Source organism: Desmodus rotundus, chromosome 12 (genome assembly GCF_022682495.2).
Source record: "Desmodus rotundus isolate HL8 chromosome 12, HLdesRot8A.1, whole genome shotgun sequence".
NCBI lineage: Eukaryota > Metazoa > Chordata > Mammalia > Chiroptera > Phyllostomidae > Desmodus > Desmodus rotundus.
The window spans coordinates 68,681,607-68,702,110 of record NC_071398.1 but is presented as its reverse complement, the minus strand read 5'-3'; the positions used below and the strand labels follow the sequence as shown (position 1 = coordinate 68,702,110).

Below are 20,504 nucleotides of genomic sequence, written 5' to 3'. Positions count from 1 at the left end.
ACAAGAAGGATGAAGCAAAGAAAGAGTCAAAGATTACTGTGGCTGGAAGAATAGTGATACTAAAGTACCAGGAAATACAAAGCAAAAACAAGAATAACTGAAAACAAGGAGGCAAATAAATGGATCACACTGTTCATTTCCACATCTGCATTTTGATGAATAGCACTTGAAATCATCCTTCTGTTATGCTGACAAAGGGTTTTGCACCTGGTTTAGCAATGGGGTGATGGCATCATCGCAGCGATCTAAAATAAGTAGCAATGGAGGAACCTCAGTCCGCCGGAATTCAAACAGTTCATATTCTTTAGTTATCACTTGCTGTGGGTGAGAGAGAAAGGTGGTTTGGTCAATCAATTAGTTGCAAATAGAGATGATATAAGTAGGAAATTAATACATAAAAACCACATTTAACAAAAGTTCTTTGCGCCTTCATAGACCTTCCATAACAGGATTCAAAAGCTTGACAAAGTTTAGTAGCATTCTGTTTAAGAGGATAGGATTTGAAACTATTTTATAAGTGGTTTGATTGGATCAAAAGAAGTTAAATAGCTTGGAAATGTTTCTTGGGTTAAACCTAAGAATTTTAACTTTAATTTGTTGCTTTTGGTTTTGAATTATGAAGACCTACCTCTTAGCCAGTAAACCTACCATATTATCTCCTTGGTTGTTGATGAAATATTCCTTTAGTTTCTGAAATGTGATAAGGAAGTGAACAATCTGGATGTTTTGGGACGAGTGATAGGGAATGCCGTACCTTAACACATTCCGCAAGCCTCTTTGCTGCCTCTGATGAGAGCTGGTAACGAATCATGGGACATTTCTTCAGGGATAAAAGGACAGCTGTCAGTCCTTGAGTTGTTCTGGACAGCTGGGCTGGATCCCAATTTCGACCCTTTTTAAATATTCAGAGAAAATATTTACATTTTTTCTTGCTTGCTGAATTAACACTCACCTGATAAATAAACTTAAAAAAAAAAAATCCTTTCTTTCCATACCTGGCAGCAACCCAAAATATTGAGGGAAAACAAATGTGGATTCACAGCAATGTAATCCCCATAAAATTCCTGCAAGCAAAGCACCAAGATCAGTCAGTCACTCCATAAACCGCAACTGTATCATGCAGGAGTATTTTCATATGTGATGTAATACTACGTGATGTGGTCAAATTTGAGGCCATGCAAATGTAAAAGATACAAAAAATTGATCAATGAACAAAAGTCAATGTGGGGAATTACGATAATTGTAAAACAGTAGCACTAATAATAAATCTTAAAAAAACATAAAACAAAAGTTGTAGAAGTATACATACCATGTTTCTGGAGCCCTCTATGCACACTTATCAATTAGTGAAAAATCAAACACTGCTACGGGATATACAATGTTATACTCAAGTGAAAAAGAACTTTGCTTTTCAGGGCACTCTCATGAGGGAGCATATGGTTCAAAACGGGTCATTCTTTTTTATTCATTTTCATCTAGAACATCCTTCTGAATAGCCAGCACTTGTTTATTTGCAGTCCTGAAGACAATATTCTTCAGTTGGGTGATAAACACATTCAAACGTTTGTGATAAATGTATTCGAGAACACTAATCTGTTCAAGAAGGAAAGGGTAACATGATATGTTCTAATGTGATGTATTATATAGCACGCAGAATAAATATTTAGGAGTTTCCAAGTTTTAACCTAATGACAATATCTGCTTATTATCCCCAAAGCAAGATAACCACAAACAACTTTAAAAAACCACATTCACATACTTTACTTCCTATTCTCTCCCAATCAGACGTAGTCCTATAGATGAACATTCTTATAGGGCAGCTCATCGGGCTATCACAGGACATATCTGACTCTGTCCCCAACCCTGTGAAACTCTTTCTACCAGCCTAGTAGGGTCCAGTAGCAGTACAGTCTCCTCATTCCCATGATGCCTTTAATTCTGTCCCCATCCAGTCCGATGTCTCTTCCAAACTTTCTAAATATAAGTACAGTCTGGTGCAGTGCACACTTATCGTGTCTGATGAACAGCACCTTCCCTATTTTTTAGACTCCAATCTTTAAAAAGGGCCAATATAAGAAATGAGTTACAGGACTAATATGTTTACCTGAACCTCGGCCACAACTTCCTGTTCATCAGCTTCAGCTAATGACTTCACATCACTCTTGCTGATCACATTACTGAAATCTGAAACAGACATATGAGTTGTTGACTAAAAGGAGATCATCTTTGCTGCAATTAGACATAAGTGGGCCTGGCAGTTGAAGCCTAATGACCAAGGGGAGTTTAGTATACATTGTAGTATATGTCAAAGGTGAACACCTCCAAACTGGAATGAGTAGCACAAATATGTTTAAATCTATAAATTCATAGTAATACTTTTTATAAAAGGACCACCATTGTACATATTGAAGGATTCTAGGGAATCAAATCTTATGCTGAAAATAGCAAAGGGAAAGAAGTAAGCTTTTATCCTTTTATACACAAACAGTACTACCAGACAACCAAATAGTAGGTGAAGGGAAATTTCTCTTTATGGAACCATCCCAGCTAAAAAATAAAGAAGTAATCATAATGATAGAATTAAAACACCATTTTTTTTCAACCCCTAATGAATCAGTAGAAGGACCTGGGCATCGAGTATCAACCAGGGCTAACGTCACAGTAAGAGACGGTCAATAGAAGCACATCATGCTACCTATGAAGTACTCTACCAAAAAGAAATCAGACCTGAATCTAATTAAGCCTCTGTATCCAGGAACCAACTTATAGAAAGTGAGAGACAGAAGAACATTTTAAACTGCAAAGAACATGTTAAAATACCTCATGGAGATGCAATCAGTAAAGTCCAGGCTGTAGAAAACTTTAACAGAATAATGTAGTTTCTTCAACAAATAAATTGCACAGAAGAGATAACCAAGAGAAAAGAAAAGCTTAAACAACATATCAACCAATAGCAATATATGGACCTTACTACGATCCTGATTAAAACAAACTGAAAAAAAAAAAAAGACATGAGAGAATTTGAACACTGAATGAGTATTTTAAAATAGGAATTATTTTTTCTGATTTGGGTGTAATAATAGTATTTTTAAAAATGAGTGCTTATCTTTTAGAGATGCATACTGAAGTACTATGGATAAAATTGTGTGATACCTTAGATATCCCCCACCAAAATAATATTGGTGGGGGAGTAGGTGGCAGTATGGCTACAAGATTGGCCATAGTGCAGTAATTGTTGAAACTGGGTGATGGGTACATTGGAATTTTTTATATACTCTTTGAAAGGTGCATGTAATACAAGATACTCGGAAAGTATAAAAATAAAAAAAAGTAAAATTATGAAAAAATTTTATATGAGTCCTGACCGGGTGGCTCAATCGGTTAGTGTCATCCCTTAACACCAACAAGTTGTGGGTTTGATTCCCCTGGAGTGCTGGGGCGCATATGGGAGGCAACCAACTGATGTTTCTCTCATATTTATGTTTCTCTCTCTCTCTTCTTCTCTAAAATCAATAGTAAAACACACGTCCTTGGGTGAGGATTAGAAAAATGATATGAGCAGGAGGCAAATTTAGTATTAAAATAAACTGTGCTGAAAGTTTGTATTGTAATAAATAAAATTACTATATACAATCACATTTTAGTTTATTTTAATCTAAATAACTAAATAAAATTGTGAAATTGATTGCTACACCCCAAAAATTTCAACTCTATTTTTCATATTAGCAGATTTAGTGCTAATTACATTAACATTGTGTCTGTGTGTGTATATATATACACACACACACAGGTTTTCCTTCTATATCATAGTTATAGCTCATATCAAACAATCTTTAGAACCAGAAGAGAAAATACTAATTATTCATTATTAATCTTTTTGATTTTTAAAAAGATACATTATTGATTATGCTATTACAGTTGTCCCATTTCCCCCCCTTTATTCCCCTCTGCCCCACACACCTCCTCCCACCTGAATTCCTACCCCTTTAGTTCATATCCATGGGTCATACAAGTAAGTTCTTTGGCCTCTCCATTTCCTGTACTATTCTTACCCTTCCCCTGTCTATTTTCCACCTACCATTCACGCTACTTATTCCCTGTACCTTTTCCGCCTTTCTCCCCTTCCCCCTCCCCACTGGTAACCCTCCATGTGATCTCCATTTCTGTGATTCTGTTCCTGTTCTAGATGTTTGCTTAGTTAGTTTTTTTTTTTTTTTTTTAGGTTTGGTTGTTGATAGTTGTGAGTTTGTTGTCCTTTAACAGAATAAAAAGAAATTGAAAACTCGTTTGAAAATATAATGAAGGAGAAGGGTATTATGTTTATGTTTTTATGTGTTTATGTTTTTGATCTTTTTTTTCTTCGATAAGTCCCTTTACCATTTCATATAATAACAGCTTAGTGTTGATGAATTCCTTTAACTTGACCTTATCTGGGAAGCACTTTCTCTGCCCTTCCGTTCTAAATGATGATTTTACTGGATAGAGTAATCTTGGATGTAGGTCCTTGCCTTTCATGAATTGGAATACTTCTTTCCAGCCCCTTCTGGCCTCTAAGGTTTCTTTTGAGAAATCGGCTGATAGTCTCATGGGAACTCCTTTGTAGGTAACTCTCTCCTTTCCTCTTGTTGCTTTTAAGATTCTCTCCTTATTTTTCATCTTGGGTAATAATTATGTTGTGCCTTGGTGTGTGCTTCCTTGGGTCCAACTTCTTTGGGACTCTTTGAGCTTTCTGGACTTCCTGAAAGTCTATTTCCTTTGCCAGATTGGGGAAGTTCTCCTTCATTATATTTTCAAACGAGTTTTCAATTTCTTGCTCTTCCTTTTCTCCTTCTGGCACCCCTATGATTCTGGACATTGAAACATTTTAAAGTTGTCCTGGAGGTTCCTAAGCCTCTCCTCATTTTTTTGAATTCTTGTTTCTTCATTCTGTTCTTGTTGACTGTTTATTTCTTCCTTCTGGTCCAAACCATTGATGTGAGTCCTGGTTTCCTTCCTGTCACTGTTGGTTCCTTGCACATTTTCCTTTATTTCACTTTTCATAACCTTCACTTTTTCTTCTGTTTTGCAACCAGATTCAACCAATTCTGTGAGCATCCTGATCACTAGTGTTTTGAACTGTGCATTTCATAGGTTGGCTACCTCTTTGTCGCTTAGTTGTCTTTTTTCTGGAGCTTTAATGTATTCTTTCATTTGGGCCATTTTTTGTCTTGGTGTGCCTGTTACATAGTTGGGAAGAAGCCTTAGGTGTTCACCAGGGCAGGGCAACCCACAGTCGCAGTGTATGTGGGGGAGGGGTCTGAGAGGGAACAATGCTGCTAGTTCAGCTGTCTGCCGGCTTTCAGTCACTTCCCCTGCTACCCACAAGCAAATTGGGTCCTTCTGGTACTGATTCCAGGTGGGTGGGCTTGTGCATGCTCTAGTCCCCTGTGGGTCTCTCTACCAAACTCTTCTGTGAGGCTGGAAGTTTCTCCCACCACTGTAACCCCCACAGGTGTTTTCAGTCAGAGGTTGGAGGCTTTATTTCCCTGCGCTGGAGCCCTGGGTTGCGGGTCTGTCTCGCTCCTCAGTTGTTCCTCCAGGTTTATCTGCACAGAATGTGAGACTGCCTGGTTCACCAGCTGCCGCCTTGCTGCGAGTCCTCTCCAGCCGGCTGCCTTGTCTCCGCCCCTCCTGCGGGTCTGGATGAATGTTTCTTCTTTATCTCCTTGGTTGTCTGACTTCCATACATTTTGATTTTCTGTCAATTCTAGTTGTTTTTTGTTTTTAAGTTTGTTGCTTTCCTTTTGGTTGTGCGAGGAGGCACAGTGTGTCTACCTATGCCTCCCTCTTGGCCAGAGGTCTACACATGGACCTAATTATTCATTATTTATCTTAATTGCTGCATCACTGAACTCTCTATGGAGGAAAAAGGAGCCTTTTACCTCATGGCCTATTCAATTTTTAGGTAAGAGACACAGCAAAAGAATGGTTCTGTTAGATGTTCACTTACATTTAAACGTGGAAGCACAGGGAATCAGTCTCTGTCTCTCTGCCTCTCTCTCCCCCCCTCCTCCCTACCAACCACTGAGTACATAAGTAACTACATTTTCCTAAATACCTAGCTTGTGATAAGACTAAAAAACATTGGAATAACTGCACTTATCGGAATGGCTAAAATAAAAAAGAGGGACAACACCAAATGCTTGTGAGAATACAAAGAAACTGTACCACCTGTACATTGCTAGTGGAAATGTGAAATGGTATAGTCACTCCAGAAAATATTTGGCAGTTTCTTAAAACATTAAAAATGCAACTACCACATAACCCAGCAATTGCTCTCCTGGGCATTAGCTATTACAGAGATATGAAACTTATGTTAACACAAATGTTTCTAACAGCTTTATCTGTAGTAGCCAAAACTGGAAACAACTCAGATGTCCTTTAAGAAGTAAAAGAGTTAAACAAAGTGTGGTACATCTATACCACACAATACTTCTCAATAATAAAAAGGAATGAATTATTGATAGATGGATAACTTGGATTAATCTCTAGGGAGTTATGCTGAGTAAAAAAAGAAATTCCTAAAGGTTGTATGCTATATGATTCCACTTATATAACCTTCATGAAATGACAAAATTACAGAAATGGAGAACAGTTGTGGTTGCCAGGGATTAATGAGAGGGTTGGGGTGGGAGGGAAGTGGATATGGCTAGAAAAGGACAATAACAGGGATCCTTGTGGAGATGGAAATGTTCTGTATCCTGACTGTATCAATGTCAATACCCGGGATGTGATACTGTACTACAGCTGTATAAGATGCTACACTGGGGGAAACTGGGAAAAGGATATATGGGTCTCTGTATTATTCTTACAACTATATGTGAACCTATAATTATTTCACAATAAAATGTTTAATTGAAAAAGAAAACCTGTGGCTATAAACCAAAACAAACAAACAATCAAACCAAAGCTAACCAAACCAAACCAAACCAAACCAAAAAATAATGAAACTAATAAAATTGTTTATTTTTACCTCTTGGGGTTGTTGTAAGGGCCAAATGAAATAATATATAAGAAAGTTCTTTATAAAATACAAAGTCTTATCACAACTGTTAATTTTTGGTACCATTATTAAATTTTAGTATATGCTGAAGAAAGTACATACAGTCTAAAGCCTAAAAGTCCAAAGCCTCAGTAAGCTTTAAAATTTCTCAAATACCACACAAACTGGGTACCTTGGTTTTGGAAATGGTACCAAATAAACTATACTAACCTATAAAGATCAATAATGACATCTAGAGGAGAACAGATGTAACTTCCAAAGCAGAATGTATTGCATAAAAAAAAAAAAAATCCATGTAATCGTATAGTAACCACAAAGCTGGTTTATTTCCAGGCCTCTGCTCCCCTATCCTTCCTGTCCCCCCATTCCACTCCCCCCGCCAAGTCAGGCAAGTAAGAGATAGTTATCTGATGATTTGTACTTTCAACTACTACATAAAGGAGCAAAGAGAAGTGGAATATTTTCATTTGGTAGGTAAAGCTTTGCCTTCCCAACAAACTCAAGTACATCCTCCCTCCAAGTAAATAAATCAGTTTCTATGCTTTAGTTCATAAAAGTGTAAAACAGGAATAAGAATACCCATTGTAAAAATAGGCTACCTACAACTTTTGCCTTACAAAAAATTTTGAAAGGCACAGTTAAACAAAAAACAATTTTTTACCTAAGTGATTAATGAAGAATGGAAACCACATTTAGCTTTCTGAAATAGAATGTTGGCTGCAGGACTTTTAAAACTTTGAAAGGACATTAAAAAAGAAAAGACTCTTTTAGTGAAGGATTCAATGAACTTCTTGATGATACAAAGTGCCCAACAGAACATAACTAGCTAGCATATAGTTACAAAATTGAATAGGTAAAGTAACGTACTTACAAATAAAATATATACTGTATTTGGGTCTTCGGAGCTCCTGAATCAGATAATCCACATTCTCCTAGAAAAGAACAAATGAACAAAATTAAGGAGAATTGCTTAAGTGAAGAAATAATAAATATCATCCATTGGTTTATTTAACTGTTTACCAAGAGTCCGCTACTGTGTGCTGAGGTCTAGATTTAAGTGTGTGTTTGTTGGGGAGGGTAAGGGCTGGGGGTGAAAGAGAAATACATTAAACATAATGATCAAGAATCATATGTAATATTAACTAGCTGTGCTATGTTGGCCAAATAAAGACTAAAAATATATGAAGAACACAGATGTTGAAATATAACATAAAATTGATAATTCTGCAAACTTGCCTCAGGCTGCTTATCTACAAATATTTATCTGATGAAATTATATAGAATATCAAAACATGTCTAGTCCTTTTAAAAATCAACAGTCACACAATACAATATACAGATCATGCATCATAGAAATGTACCCCTGAAACCTTTATGACCCTATGAACCAATGTCACTGCAATAAATTTAATATTAAAAAAACCCAAGAATCAAGGTAAAATATAGTTAATTATATTCACTTTGGTTTTCAACTTATTGGGACCTAAGCCTGCACAATTGCAATGCTTGTGAAATATTTGCAAACAGCAGGCTAAGACCTTTCTATAATTACATTACTTTGAAGTAAAATACGAAGTTTAGAAGTAAAAACAGTTGATTTTTACATGGTCGAAACATGAATTCCAGTTATATAAGATCATAATACAGGTCTTACCTGTTTTTGATACTATATATAACACAGGGTTGAATTTCAGTATAAAGTTGGCTCCCTAACAATACATGACATAAAATATCATTTTTGAATGTTAAAAAACCATAATTTTCTTACAGAATTAAAAGTAGTATAAGCAATGCACATTGCTTTTTAAATGGGGAAAAAGATTTTTTAAATTGTCATTTAGATTAAAATAGATAAAATAAATTTTATCATATAATCTTAAGGAAAAATTGTTTTTTAAAACATTATTTTAAGAATATGTATGTGTATATAAATGCACATACATATACACATGTGTGTGTATATATACATATATATGTATGTACATATATATGCCCTCACATATATTTATATGAAAGAGGTTCTCTAATAAACAAGTTAGAATATGCACTACATGATCTCTGAGGTATCTCTCACACCAGAATTTCATGACTAAGAGCTACATATGTGCAACAATCAGAAATTACTATAACAGAATTAATGCATTCATTAATTCAGGAACTGTTTATTGAGTGTCCACCACACAGCAGGCACTGGGGACATAATACTGTGAAAAAACGGCCATCTCTCTTCCTATGGAACTTACTGCTGGTTCATGAGATAGATATTAATTAATCACACAAATCATATAAAATTTCAAACATGACAAGCAATAGAGAAGGAAGATGGTGCTGCCAGTGCTTGTACCAGGAAGGTTTGACCTGGTCAGCAAGGTCAGGGATTTGCTTGCAGTGAAGAAGTTTCAAACAGAGAAAAGAGCCTGTGCAAAGGTCCTGTGGCATGATGGAATATAGTGGGCTGAAACATTGATGTGGCTAAGAGCAAAAAAGTGGAAATGATTTGAAATGAGGCTGTAGAAATGATAGGAACTAGACCACATGGGGCCTTGCAGGACACAATTAAGGAGTTTTGTCTTTATCATAAAAATAATGAGAAGTCATTCAAGGATTCCAACCAGGGGTAACATGATTAGATTTGTATTTTGGAAAGTGCATAATGTACAAGCATGGTAAAGAGTATGTTGGAGTTGAAGAACAGGAATATGAGGTAACAGAATATACAAAATAAGATTGACATAGTTAAGGACTTTTAAAGGAGGATTCAAGCAAGATTTGGATGTTGGACAAAAACTGATGGAAGGCTAAAGAATCTCAATTAGGGTAAAGGGACAAACAAATAGAGGGCAGGAACGAGAACAGAGGGATGATAAAAAGGCCTAGTTGGCTGTAGTGGAGGCACAGAGGTAGGACAGTGGAATTGGATACATAAGGGCAGGCCAGACCAGCTAAAGGAGCATTTTGAGGGCCAGGCTGCTAAGTATAGATTTAATCATGGAAGTAAAATTGAGCCATTATAGGTTTCTCAGCATAGACGTCAATAAAATGATAAAGATTCAAGACGCTGATATAAGTACATAAGATTAAGTGGCAATGGTGTTCAGTGTGAGGAGGTTAATCAAGGAATAAAGTGACGTGGGTTTCTTCAGGGTAGTTAGTGTCTTTGGAAGTAGCTGAGACCCTAAAAGACATTTTAAAGGAAAAAAAAAAAGGCTGTAAGAAGTGAACTGAGATATGGGGAGGAGGAGAGTTAAGGTTGTAACTCTGATAAACCAGGATAATTATGATGCCACAAATGAGGATAATACAGGTTTATTTTGCCTGTTTAATGCTTTCAGACCCTAGTGTTCTGTATCTGCCTGGGCAGATGGCAGTTCAGTATGTAGTACCTTCGTTGGTCGAAGAAAACAAATTGCTTTCAGGTGTTTCATGATCTCCCGATTTGGAGAATCAATGCGTTCAAAAAGGTACACTTCCTTCTGAAGAATCTCCGATTGTGTGTATACCATACTCACTATACCAGTCTGTAAAGAAAAAGAATTACTAATATTATGATGGCTCAGGATAATAAAAACAAGCCATAATACCTAACACTTAAACAAAAATTTCATTAATACTTAATTGGGCATCTTAAATACTCGACATATGTAATAACATTTAGTGACCATCCAAAACACGTAGGTAATGGACCAGATGCGCTCTCTAAACACGGACAATCCATACGTTCCTCCCACCACCACTCCCCGCCAAATTTTTCTATCTCCTTAAAGAGTTTTTTAAAATTCTGTGATCAACAAATAATAAATGATCTGTCATCTCAGCTTGAGCCCCACAGCTTTACTTTAAAAACACAATGCTGAGTAGAAATAACAGGACCATCCCCAAATCTTCCAGGTGCTCTGTCTCACATATTCTTGGAAGAAACATTTAGAAAAGGATTTCTGATTCCAAGAAATTGTCCCAGGTACAAGAACAAAATCTCTGGCAGTGGTCAAAGCCCTTTAGTCGGAAAACCTACTGGGCAAGCTTTATACAGTCTTTCAGTTCCGTACAGAACTGACCCTCATTTAAAAATCGTTAATTAATACTAAATCCTACAGTGCAATGGGACCAGCTATTGTATGTAAAAGGAGGGCTCCCTCACAAATACTGAGCAACAGCAAACTCACCGTCTCTTTATCCATGACAAGTACTTTCATACCCGGCCCGCTGTCCTCTATCATTTTGGAAACGTACTGCTTCACGGCAAAAACCACATTCATGGTGGCGAATTGACAGGTTATTCCCACCGCCCTTCCCGCCCCCCTTTTTCTTGCTAAATGAACCCCTCGGCTTCTCGGCCAGGTTCAGCGTTTCCTCCCCGCCCAGCTGTGGCTTCCGGAAGTCCGGGCAGCCAAGCTGCTGGGAGTTGTAGTTCCGCCGTGCGGTCGGGCGGACCCGGGTGGCGGAACCCGCGGAGACACCTCCTGGGCCGCCCCGCGCTGATCTGGCTGCCCACCCACCTCCCCGTTGGAGGTGCTGAAGACTTGGCTCCGAGACCGCTCCCAGCCCTTGGGCAGAGGGCCTCGGCCTGAAGCCCCTCCTGCTGGCTTGTGGAGAGGGTGGCGCCTCGCGGGGTGAAGGAACTTGGCGCAAGGCTGGCTCCGAGGCTAGAATAGAGCGTGGTGGTGGTGACCCTTTGCTATTTACGCTTTCTTGGGTGGCGGTGAAGGATGAAGGGAAGGGAGGTGGCCTTGTGCTCCTGGCCGCTTGAAACTCGGAGGGACAGCACTTGGTAAATCCTACGCGGTACTTGCTAAGTAGTGGCCGAGATTCATTCTCCGTGGCTTCGCTGGGCCATTAACAAGGCGAGGACAGAAAGCATCTGAAACTGAACAGATGTTTGCTGAATGAATGAACAAAGGGAAAGTTCTGTAGGGATGTTTTGGAAGAGGCCTCAGATCTCCCAGAAGGGCCTGGACCTAGGGTCGGCAGTCCGGACTTGCAACTCGCGTGTTCAGTGGAGCCCTGAGCTACCCCGGGTTCCTCGGCCTGGGCAATTGGGCTCCGCGGGCTCCATCTCGCGGAGGGTGAGAGGGACCTGCGACGCTGAAACTGCGCGGTAGACAGTCAAAGGGGCCAGAAGTGGGTAGGGGGCACGTATCCGGTGGCGTCAAAGCTAAGCAGCGTGGGGATTTTAAGGGAAAGCTCACAAATTTTGATGAAAGAAACGACAAAAACTTAGCAACAAAATCTTAACTTCGAAAAGTCTGCATTTGTGTTTATACCCCACAGGTCTTCTCTCCATGCCATTTCTCGAAAAGGAGGGTGTTAGTTTTCTCTCACCTTTAAATTGGGAAATTGTAAGATCAGGAAGATAACAAGAAACAACTCCAAGAAGTCAATGACTATAAATGCCTGTAATATCTCCATCAAAATAATGACGAGTGTTTATTTGGGTCAGTTTAATCAGTAGGTTCAAAATTACCAAATCAATCTTCCTTACATTGTACTGTAAGAAGTATACAGTTAAAACTAGATCCAGAGCACAGTAACATTAATCTGGCCGTTAAGATTACTTTATAAAATGTTATATACAACTTTCAAGTTTTTTTAAGGGAGATTAGAAGCCATTTGAAATACAGATTTTTGTCACCGCTGGGATTGTGAAGAATGTGTTTATTTTCTCTCCTTTTCAGTTTTCTTACCAAGTAAATAAAACTTCCCATTGGGCATTTTTTTTTCTATTTTTGAGATTTTTTTGAAAGAGAAGTTACAGTAAAATGAAAATGTGAATTTTAAATGGATACAAAAGAGAAAAATCTAATGTTACATTCTATTGTATTCTATTTAAATTGATAAGAAAACGATTCTCATCAATTTTGTATGTTCACATATTATAGAAAACAAAATCCAAATGCTAATGAAAAAATGGAACACCTGCAAATTCTTTAAGTTACTGGCATTTGAAAATTCACTCCCATTCACCTGTCACTTGGTTTTTCTTCTTACTTGTAATTTGGACTTCAGTATAAGATATTTTTCCATTTTATGCATAAAAATAAGGAGAGAAAGGCTTGTCCAGGAAATTTATGCCTTTTAGACAATAGTTTATCTGTAAGTAATGCATGGAAAGAAACTGCATTCTTTTGATTATATATACTTTGTGACATTTTAAAGGAGGAGGAAACGCCTATTTGACAAGGCTTACTAAGGGATTCCATTGCCCAAGAAATTCCACTGATGGCAGGGCTGCATTATTTTATATATTGATAAGATAAGGAATGTAAACATTTTGTGCAAAATAGTTATTTTGTATTTGAAGGATGCTGTGATGGTCCTGAAGTTTGACAGCCCATTTTCTTTCTGAAGAAAACAAAAGCCATTTTAAATGTCTCCAGATTAAGAACTTCTTTTGTATCCCCATACCTCTAAAAATAAGACTGAAACCAATGATAAAGTCCAAACTCTGGCTTTCTTACTCATCCAGTAGATACCGAGAATAACTTGTTTTGTTGTAGGTAAGACATAGGAAATTCAGAAGAAAATATGAAGTAACTTATTTTTATTTAGGATACAAATAAACTCTAATAACAAGAAATATTTTCAAGCCCTGGCTAGTGTGGCTCACTAGGGTGGAGCATCGTCTGGAATACCAAAAGTTGGGAGTTCGATTCCCTGTCAGGGCACATACCTAGGTTTCGTGTTTGATCCGGTCAGGGTGAGTATGGGAGGCTACCAACTGATGTTTCTCTCTTACATGTCTCTCTCTCTCTCTCTCTCTCTCTCTTTCCCCCCTCTTTTCCTCTCTCAAATCAATAAACATATTTTTTAATTTTTAAAAAATATTTTCAATAAAAAAATAAATTATGACATTCTTCCAATATAGATGATTACATCAATTATAAAAGTTTCTAAAGCAGTTACTTCAAAATTTACTTTCACTAGGTCCAAGAAATCTGTGCTTTAAGGATAGAAAACAGGAAGTTAAAAATACCATATTTACATTTATACATTTTGCTTAGACTTGTGTGTGTAAAAGAAAAAAATGAGGATTACATGTGCTTCAGTTTCCTATAAAGTGTATATTTAGAGGTTTAACTACCCATTTTATATTTAATCAAAATCATGGTTTTCTACCATAAAAATTCAAAGTGTTATAAAACAAGGATATATAAATAAGATTTAATGTAATTATAAAAACAATATGGCCAACTCTTACTTATCTTAGATGATTAATTATCTACCATTTTCCTTGTTACTGTGTGGTAACCTTTCTCCAACAAGCTTGGAGAGGAGGGAAGTAAAGATGAATTTCAATGAAACCCAAATGAGATTTCCTACTTGTTAGAATTGAAAAAACATTTAGACAAAGAATGATAGTATCGATAGTGTCAGACAGCTAGTCCTCGTGCAACATTCTTAACGTCTGCCATCATTTCCTTCTCTGGTAGATGGTGATAGTGCACAGAATCCACTTTATGAAGTTGTGAGTGGTATGAAATGTGCAGGAAAACGTGGGCCTGGCCCATAGTGAATGCTCAAACATCAATTTTGATTATTTGAAATTAAGAAAAGGTGGACATGCTTTTTAGGGTATTTATTTATTTATTTATTCATGGATGTTCCCCCTTGATAAGAAAAGTTAAAAATAGAATCAATTTCAGAATTTGTAAACTATAGCTTCTAAATACAATTCCCATAATAACTTTATCTTGCATTACTATACAATAGTAGAAATATTAGTGGTTATATTTGGCCTGCTTCATCATAACTTGTCAAGCATACAGTTTTCACAAAGGCAAAAATATGCTTTAGGTGGTTTTAGAAATAAATGTGTACTGTGCACCCAATCTCAAATCAAACAATTTGTTAAATTTTTGTCATAGTTGGTGGTTTACTACTGAACTTGACGGTAGCAAAAGCATTGAAAAGCTTTAAATCATTAAGTAAAGATGATTTGCATGAAGGGTTCTGTCTGCACATTCAATAATTTCAGTGATTCCACCTTTCTGGTGGTGATGTCAGCTTTGATTATTTGGTTTGGGTGGTGTCTGCTGGGTTTCTCCATTGTAGAATTACTAGTTTTTTCCTTGTAATTAATACATTTCAGATGGAGAGATGCCTTGATGTGTTGCTAATATCCTATTTCTCCTCGTATTTTCATCTTCTAATTTAAATTGGAATCCATTGATGGTTCATGCCTGCAACAACTGATGCTTACCTACTGTTAGTTATTTTCCTCATCATTCCTACAGTTATTATTTGGAGTTCTTCTGCAAAAAAGAGCTAATCTCCCCCCCCAGTTATTTATTTATTTTTCAATCTTTTATGTCAGTATAGACTCATGGATATTTAAGAAAATTACTACTTTTAAGTAATAGGGAGCATATATGGAGGTTGGGCTGCAGGCTCTGGAATGAGGCAGCCTGGGTTCGATTCTGCTGTGTAGTAGTCGCAGGACCTTATCAAGTTACAAAGCCTCTCTGTGCCTTAGTTTCCTCACTTGTAAATGGAGAAAATAACTTCTACCTCAAGTTGATGTGAGAATTAAGTGAGATACTACATGTAGTCTTTAGCCTAGCTTTAATTACTTTTATTAGCAAATATTTTGTACTGTGCTTAGTGTTCTTATTTATATTTGCCTACTTACAAACTGAATATAAAAATGTGTCATGTACTTGCCTTCCTGAGAAATTATTAAAATTCACAAAATGTAGTTAAAAGTTCTTTGTGACATTAAAGAGATATGTAAGTTCTTATTTCAAAAAAAAAAAAAGAAGACAACCCAAAGTAGAACTAGAATGTTACTAAGATCCCTTTTATGTGCATGGTTCTGTTCTTGGGCTGCCCATTGGGTTAGAAATGTAGACCACCGTCTAGTGTGATGAAATTATTTTTAACATTTTGGCTGTTTTAAGAAATTGGCAAGCTATATGAAGTACTAAAAATTCACATTCTTATAAATTCTTAAATTAGTGATAAGGGAGTCTTAATTGTAATATTTTTATATTAAAATAATTCCTTTCGAAATGGCTCATTATTGACCTGATCAATAGTTTGATCGGCATCACTTGTGTTTCTTCACTAGAAAGAATGTTTACTGCTGAAAAAATAAGATACAAAGTATTTTGATTACATCTTTCCATTTGAAGCAAATGAAATTGAATGTAAGATGTTGTTATTCTCTTAACGATATTAATAAATAAAAAGAACCACCTATTATTGAGCTTTGACTATGTGTGGAGCCCTTTACAAACATCTCAGTTAACTGCTGTGACTTTCCTTGGAGGTACGTATTATGTCCTTGTTACAGAAGTGAGGTTCCCAGAAGTCGAAAAACTTTCCTGATGTGACCCAGAAAGCAGCAAATAGAGAAAAGAATGTCTTTTTCAGTGGACGTTTTACCATGTTTCTTTGTACACATTGTTTTTAATACTTTAGAAAGTACATTGTTATTTCTTTGAGGATAAAGAATGTTTTTATTTTTTCCATCCTTTTCACTAGGGCAGAGCCCTGCACACAGAAGATACCCAATAAATATTTAATGTTGGTGAAACTCCTTGCTGGGCAGACTGCTACAATGGCATGTTGAATAAAGCATAGAGTTTTACATGCACAGAACAAACAAAGATATCAATATGCTTGTCTAGGTGGTTCACACCTATGCCTTTATTGAATAACATGGGATAAATTCTAGGGCCATGTCACGGATTTCCTTTCTAAATTCCCGGGTAAAATGACAGGGATGTAGACTTGACCATTCTGGCACTCTTGTAACAAATGACCTGACTTTTGTTTTCCTCATTATCTGATGGCAGTGATTAAAGAGAGGAATGATTTTGTAGAGTTGTTGATTAAGACTTTACGTGAGAATACATCAGTTTTTAAAAGTATTTAATTTACCTTTGAATGTTTTTCAGCTCTCAGATAGAGGGCGCCCTTGCATCACCAAGTAGATGACCATTGGGCTCTGGCTCACTGACTAACGGTGACGTAAGGGAAAATAAACATTGTTTTGGCCAGAATAGATTACAAAATGTTTGTTTAATGTTGAGTTGAATCTGTTCGTGGCTTTCAATCTTTTTGAATTGTTGCATAAAGTGACTGTTACAATTTTTTCATTTCTTGAGGAACTAGACAAAAGGAATTGCTGTAAGGTGCAAATCAACAAGCATTCTAAATTGGGAGGTTAGTTTAGTAAGTAGAAAGTCATACCTAAAATTTGAAGGGTGGGAGTTTGACTCTAAGTCCGACTCATGTGTGATTGCAATCCATAGTATTGACAATCGGTCTGCCAGAACAAGTACGTGCACGTGTCGGGCCGTGCGCTGAGTGCTTTCGTGCATTATTCTCACAACAACTCAATGGCATAAGTAGGGCTGTTACCTGCTTTTTAAAATGAGGAAAACCACAGCTTAGATTAAGAAGACTTCCACTAATAAGTGACAAAACTGGGACTTGAACCTGGAGGTGTGAACACCAGAATCCATCCTTTTACCCAGAAGCAAATGACAGTTTTCTCTGTTTATGACACAAAATATATAATTAATAGTGAAGTGGTTTTTTTCCTCCCTTTAATTCCAGTTACTGTTGAAAGGGCAAAATAATATCCAGACTCACCACAACTTAATTTAGGAATAACATTGGAAAATTAGATTTTTATTTCTTGGTGACATAGTAATTTAAACTCAGATGCTACAGAATCACTCAATTCCTGGTCAGAGGAACCCTCAAGTTTACAGAGGACCTTGATTGAATGAAAGAACAGTGAATTGAGGGTCAAGATGGAAGTGTAGGCAGACATGGCTCACCTCTTTGCACAATCACATCAAAATTACAACTAAAATATAGAACAACCATCACACAAAACCATCAGAAATTCAGTTGAATGGGAAGTCTGACAATTACAGAGTTAGGAGTTATTGGTAGAAGAAACTGCTGAGGCCCCAAGCAGTTCCTCTTGAACCCACACAAAGACTCACCCACTCAGACTCACTTCCTCTGAGCTCCAGCATCAGGGTAGCAGCTTGAAAGGCACCAGTGGCACACTAGGAGAAACCGAAGTATCTAGCACCAAGGTGAGTAGAGCCATTGTCCCTTTTCTAAACCCTGTACCCACAGAGCTGGCAAGCTGGTGCCATATCTGAGATTCCCATCAATCTGGCTAACACTGTTTGGCCTGCCTTTAAGATCCCCAGAAGACTCTGCCCCACCCAACGTATGGGCCCCGCCCAAGCTATTTTTCCATATGAATGGCTGGTCTTTTTTCGAGCTTCACAATTTCCTAAATCCTCTCAAACAAGCAACAGCTGACTTCCAGGAGCCCAGGCCTGGCACTAGCAGCAGCCAGCCTGGAGTCACAGCTTGGCTTTACCTGGGAACCTTCAAGCCCAGCACAAGTAGCAACCATCTCAGATTGCTTCATAGCTCAGGCAGGCAAGACACAGGTGGAGGCTGACCTTGGCCTGTACCACCTGGGAAACCCCAGGGCTAGTGTACCCAGTGGACAGCTACAGACCATGTTGGTGCACCACCACCCTGCCCATGCACAGCTGATCCTCCACGGAGGGCAGAGGTTGGTGGTAAGTGGGTCATAGCAAGTCCTTGCAGTTGACTGGCCTGGGTAAATCCCTCCCATTGGTCTGCCAACAGCAACCAAGACTCAACTACAAGAGGAAGGTGTAGTCAGCCAACATAAAAAGCACTACTTGAATATCGAGCTTGGGTGATAGGGGAGGCTGTGCCACTGGACTCTACAGGACACCTACTATATTAGGCCACACTACCAAGATGTGGAATCAAAGCAGCTCTACCTAATACATAGAAACAAATACAGGGAGGCTGCCAAAATGAGAAGACAAAGAAACATGGCCCAAATAAAAGTACAAATCAAAACTCCAGAAAAAGAGCTAAATGAAATGGAGATAAGCAATCTATCAGAGGCAGAGTTCAAAACACTGGTAATGAGGATGCTCAAGGAACTTAGTGAGGACCTCAGCAGCATGAAAAAAAGATCCAGTCAGAAATGAAGGATACACTAATTGAAATAAAGAACAATTACAGGGAAACAACAGTAGAATAAATGAAGCTGAGACTCAAATCAATGATTTGGAACATAAGGAAGCAAAAAACAACCAATTAGAACAACAAGAAGAAAAAAGAATCCAAAAAAATGAGGATAGTGTAAACAGCCTCTGGGACAACTTCAAGAGGTCCAACATTCACAACATAGGGGTGTCAGAAGGAGAAGAGAAAAAGCAAGAGATTGGAAATCTATTTGAAAAAATAATGAAAGAAAACTTCTGTAATTTGGTGAAGGAAATAGACATGCAAGTCTAGGAAGCACAGAGTCCCAAACATGATGGATGCAAAGAGGCCCACTTCAATACCCATCATAATTGAAATGCCAAAGGTTAAAGATAACGAGAGAATCTTAAAGCAGCAAGACAAAAGAACTTAGTTACCTACAGGGAAGTTCCCATAAAACTGTCAGCTGATTTCTCAAAAGAAACTTTGCAGGCTAGAAAGGATTGGCAAGAAATATTTAAGGTCATGAAAAGCAGAGACCTACAGCCAAGATTTCTCTACCCAGCAAAGATATCATTTAGAATCGAAGGGCAGATAAAGAGCTTCCCAGACAAGAAAAAAATAAAGGAGTTCATCATCACCAAACTATTATTATATAAAATGTGAAAGAGGTTTAAGAAAAAAGATCAAAACTATGAACAATAAAATAGCAAAAATACATATCTATCAACAATTGAATCTAAAAAACAAACTAAGCAAACAAGAAGAACAGAGACAGAACCATGAGTACAGAAAGCATTTTGATGGTTGCCAGATGGGAGGGGAGTGTGGGGGAAAGTGTGAAGAGGTGAGGGCAGTAAGAAGTACAAATAGGTAGTTACAGAATAGCCATGGGGATGTACAGTACAGTGTAGGAAATGGAGTAGCCAAAGAACTTATATGCATGACCCATGGAAATGAACAATGGTGGGGAGATTACTTGAGGGAGTGGGGGGTGCTGGCTGGAGGGGGGCAAAGGGAAAAATCAGGACAACTGTAATAGTATAATCAATAAAATATAGTAAAAAATAAAAGAAAAGAAAGAATGGTGAATTGAGAGCCAGGTAATATTTATAGTATATTTTACTACTAACACCTGGGTGAGCTTCAGAAATGATTTAAGCTCACTAGTACTTTGTCTTTCAAATGAAGGAAATGGACTGGAAAACCCCAGTTCATAAATCTGTGAGTGTTATTTTTGGCATAGAGAAGTCATTCTCTGTTTTATATCTGCATACTCTACATGTCTTGTTCAATTTCTGGGAGCAGCCTATTAATATAAAGCTAACAATGTCATGATCTGCTTTAGCACCAGCAGGGAGCCCCCCACGTGGTGTAAGGTCCAGAGTCATTTATCTTTGTCATTTCTTGGGACATGCTCTCATTTTCTCTCTACCCATGAATAGGTTCCTGGGGATAG

At 37.6% G+C, this 20,504-nt stretch overlaps 1 protein-coding gene and 1 pseudogene across 1 annotated transcript in view; one reads left to right on the top strand and one right to left on the bottom strand.

The window, feature by feature from the left end:
• The window catches only part of VPS45 (vacuolar protein sorting 45 homolog), a 54,365-nt gene extending 42,951 nt beyond the window's left edge, over positions 1 to 11,414 (bottom strand). Inside the window, exons 1-7 of the mRNA XM_024570386.4 lie at positions 11,206 to 11,414; positions 10,426 to 10,560; positions 7,914 to 7,974; positions 2,105 to 2,184; positions 996 to 1,064; positions 755 to 892; positions 208 to 318 (exon numbers count right to left, since the gene is read on the bottom strand). Of these exons, the coding sequence (XP_024426154.1) occupies positions 208 to 318; positions 755 to 892; positions 996 to 1,064; positions 2,105 to 2,184; positions 7,914 to 7,974; positions 10,426 to 10,560; positions 11,206 to 11,298 (687 nt within the window). The 5' untranslated portion in view covers positions 11,299 to 11,414. The remainder of the gene's footprint in view (positions 1 to 207; positions 319 to 754; positions 893 to 995; positions 1,065 to 2,104; positions 2,185 to 7,913; positions 7,975 to 10,425; positions 10,561 to 11,205) is intronic.
• LOC112314054 (small ribosomal subunit protein eS8 pseudogene) overlaps positions 1 to 20,504 on the top strand; it is a 119,560-nt pseudogene that overhangs the window by 90,017 nt on the left and 9,039 nt on the right.